This window comes from Octopus bimaculoides, chromosome 5 (genome assembly GCF_046866305.1).
Source record: "Octopus bimaculoides isolate indiv1 chromosome 5, ASM4686630v1, whole genome shotgun sequence".
Lineage (NCBI taxonomy): Eukaryota > Metazoa > Mollusca > Cephalopoda > Octopoda > Octopodidae > Octopus > Octopus bimaculoides.
The window spans coordinates 90219760-90223344 of record NC_142932.1 but is presented as its reverse complement, the minus strand read 5'-3'; the positions used below and the strand labels follow the sequence as shown (position 1 = coordinate 90223344).

General features: G+C 38.2%; 1 protein-coding gene across 1 annotated transcript in view; it reads left to right on the top strand.

The window, feature by feature from the left end:
• The window catches only part of LOC106874098 (uncharacterized), a 42023-nt gene extending 39327 nt beyond the window's left edge, over positions 1–2696 (top strand). Inside the window, exon 4 of the mRNA XM_014921703.3 lies at positions 1242–2696. Within this exon, the coding sequence (XP_014777189.2) occupies positions 1242–1510 (269 nt within the window). The 3' untranslated portion in view covers positions 1511–2696. The remainder of the gene's footprint in view (positions 1–1241) is intronic.
• The last annotated feature ends 889 nt before the right edge of the window (positions 2697–3585 follow it).

The following is a 3585-nucleotide window of genomic DNA, read 5'->3' as shown; positions in this document are numbered from 1 at the left end:
TTTATTGACCCTGGGAGGATGAATGGAAAATTAAACGTCGTCAAGATACGAACTCAGAACACAAGCTGCCGGAATAAATTCCGCAATGCATATCGTCCGACATTCTAACAACTCTATCAGTTCGCGCCGTCTTTAGTTTGTGGTTATGGAATATTAACATTACTTTCTGTATTAATTCAATGAGGGTCACAGATTACCCAACGGTGAGGCTAGAGTGTGTATATCCCGGGACAACCCTTGAGTTTATCAACCCTCTTCAGCTCTCACAGCCTACACAGGCTTATACTTCTGACCAAAATGTGCCGCCCCCACTACACCTTCCACTGCGCTATTGAAATTACCGAGTCGATACACCAATGAGGTGCTTGACTATCAACTAGGGAGCTTCTACGTAGTCTTACCAGAAATAACAGCTAAATCTTTTACAAATTAACATTATCACCTTTAAAAAAAATATTGAATAATGTAGTCATGATGTTTTATACCCGTAAGGAATAAGGTGGATGTTCATGGCTGGAATGTCTTTGATTATATGACTTCTAATAGATCAGGGGTCAAACAACAGCAAGGGTGATTTGTAATCTGTCGTTAGCATTTAATTTGTAACGACCATACTCTTCTAACCTGTTGTTGGCACTCCGTCGCTTACGACGTCGAGGGTTCCAGTTGATCAGATCAACGGAACAGCCTGCTCGTGAAATTAGCGTGCAAGTGGCTGAGCACTCCACAGACACGTGCACCCTTAACGTAGTTCTCGGGGAGATTCAGCGTGACAGAGCATGACAAGGCTGACCTTTTGAATTACAGGCACAACAGAAACAGGATGTAAGAGTGAGAAAAAGTTGTGGTGAAAGAGTACAGCAGGATTCGCCACCATCCCCTGCCGGAACCTCCTGGAGCTTTAGGTGTTTTTTCGCTCAGTAAACACTCACAACGCCCGGTCTGGGAATCAAAACCGCGATCCTATGACCGCGAGTCCGCTGCTCTAACCACTGGGCCATTGCGCCTCCACTCTTCTTACTTAACACTAAATTAAACACACAGCAGGAAGGCGATAGAGCTCATCGGAGAGAGAGAAAGAAGAGCACTGTAAACTGACGACTGTTTTATCAGTTTGGAGTACTAAGTTCAACTTCTCCGTAGATATATCTTAGAATATTCCGCTCTCCTGATTGCTGTGAGATAAATTCTCCAAATGGTGCTCAGTCTTAATTCTACATACATTTTCTTTTTCTTTACAGATAGCTGCCAATATTCACAGAGTTTCAAGAAGGCCAAATCGGAATGGTCCCTGTCATCGCGGCAGCGAAGTTTCAAGGCGTTCCATGCTGTAGACTGCGGCCGACTATGTCTGGCGGATGCGACTTGCCAAGGATTTTGTTTCCAAAAATGGGGTCAGCAAACATGCACACTGTACGGGGTAAAAAGTCACCAGAAGCCAAGTCAAGTGAAATGCAAAGTCACAAATGAATCGTGCTACATTCGAGTGGATGACTGCGTCGATCAATAAACTATTCCGAATTTGCTAATGCAGACGTCTATAAGTATGTTTTCTGTTCATGTGTCGTCGTGCAGAATATAACGTATCACGTTCCTTCAATATATATATATACGAACACAGTAGCATACGAATACACATATGTGCTCGTGTGTATGTCTGTGAGTGCGCATGCGCGACGTTTAAAAAAGCGGGCACCGGTATCAGCACTTACCATATATTTCCATCGATAAATTGAAAATTCAGAAATTGTTTTTTTGCTTCGTCATCATTGCCTTCGACATTGCCGCCACCAAAACCATCACTACCATCATCATCATCATCATCATCATCATCATCATCATCATCATCATCATCATCGTCATCGTTATCATCTTCATCATCGTCATCATTAAAGGACAAAACAGGATACTTTACAGTATCAATTTCGTTTGTCGCTTGTACGAAATTTTTCAAACATCAAATGCTTGACTTTAGAAAACCTACCTGAAGCCTAATTGAGGAACCCTGATAGAATAGGTATAAAAGCTGACCAACATGAAAAGTACCGCACGGTCGTTTGCTAGAAATAGCAGCAAAATCTCCATTCAGATTACATCCTACCGCATTGAAAAATAATACGGACATATTGAATAATCTACTAAGAAAAATAGGATAACCAATGATGGCTCATCTTTGAGCCTGGTTTACTTGGTTTGAGCTGAACTGGGCTAAACAACAATAATAATAACAATTAATAGATATACATGGTTATCCATCCCCGTTTTTGATTGGACAATTTGGGGTGAGTCATTAAACACACAATTGTCAGCATAGACAATTTCGTTGGATCATGTAGCTTCAAAGAATGATGCCGGATCTTGCCAGAACTATGAAACTTGAAACTGTTTTGGCCACTAAGAGAATGTAACATTCGAGTTGTGACTCAAGATTTGTTTCTTGCCTGTTATGTACAAGTAGTCAATATAAAATTTTTAGACACATTTTGCAGCACTTACTCACTTATGCAGAGATTCTACTTTTTCAGATGATCCTCAATGTCAATGAGGACATGTTTTTATACATTGACATCCTAAAATGGTCATGGAATCTAGGAGGAAAATATCAAGTTTAATATTATAGGATGTGTCACACTCAAGAATGAAATATGTTTGCTGTATGTATACGTGATTAATAATTAATTTGTAATTAATTCTGAGTATGTGATTGTATTATTATTATTATTATTATTATTATTATTATTATTATTATTGTTGTTGTTGTTGTTGTTGTTGTTGTTGTTGTTGTTGTTGTTGTTGTTGTTGTTGTTGTTGTTGTTGTTGTTGTTGTTGTTGTTGTTGTTGTTGTTGTTGTTGTTGTTGTTGTTGTTGTTGTTGTTGTTGTTGTTGTTGTTATTATTATTATTATTATTATTATTATTATTATTATTATTATTATTATTATTATTATTATTAGTACTCTGGGCGATATACTAAGTAGCAATTTGTCTGTCTTTACGTTCTGAGTTCAAATTCCGCTGCGGTCGACTTCGCCTTTTAGCTTTTCGAGGTCAATGAAAATAAATACCAACGAGCAGTGGAATCGATGTAATCGACTTACCCTTCCCCTCAAAAATTTCAGGCCTTCTGCCTATAGTAGAAACAATTACTAAATAAAACAAAGCAGTGAGCTAGCAGAATCGTCAGCGCGTCGTTCAACAGAATCGTTTAGCGACATATCTTCTGGCTCTTTTTTGTTATAACTTCAAATGCTGCTGAGGTCGACTTTGTCTTTCAGCCTTTCAGAAATCGATAAAATAAGTACCAGTTGACCGGTGGAGTCGATGTGATCGACATGCTTCCCAACCCTAAATATTGTTGTCGTTGTCCATTATTTGAAGCAATTATTACTTAACCCATTACCTACCAGTGATCTCATATGAGATCACTTAAAAATTACAAATTTCGTAATTATCTGTCAATATTTACACATATCTAACATTTTTGCTGTATCTACTAGGTATATTTCTCTGATATTCAAATGAGGTTTGCTAATTTTTCACCCAATATCTCGCTTATTTCTATTTAAAATGTTATTTTGAAATGTTA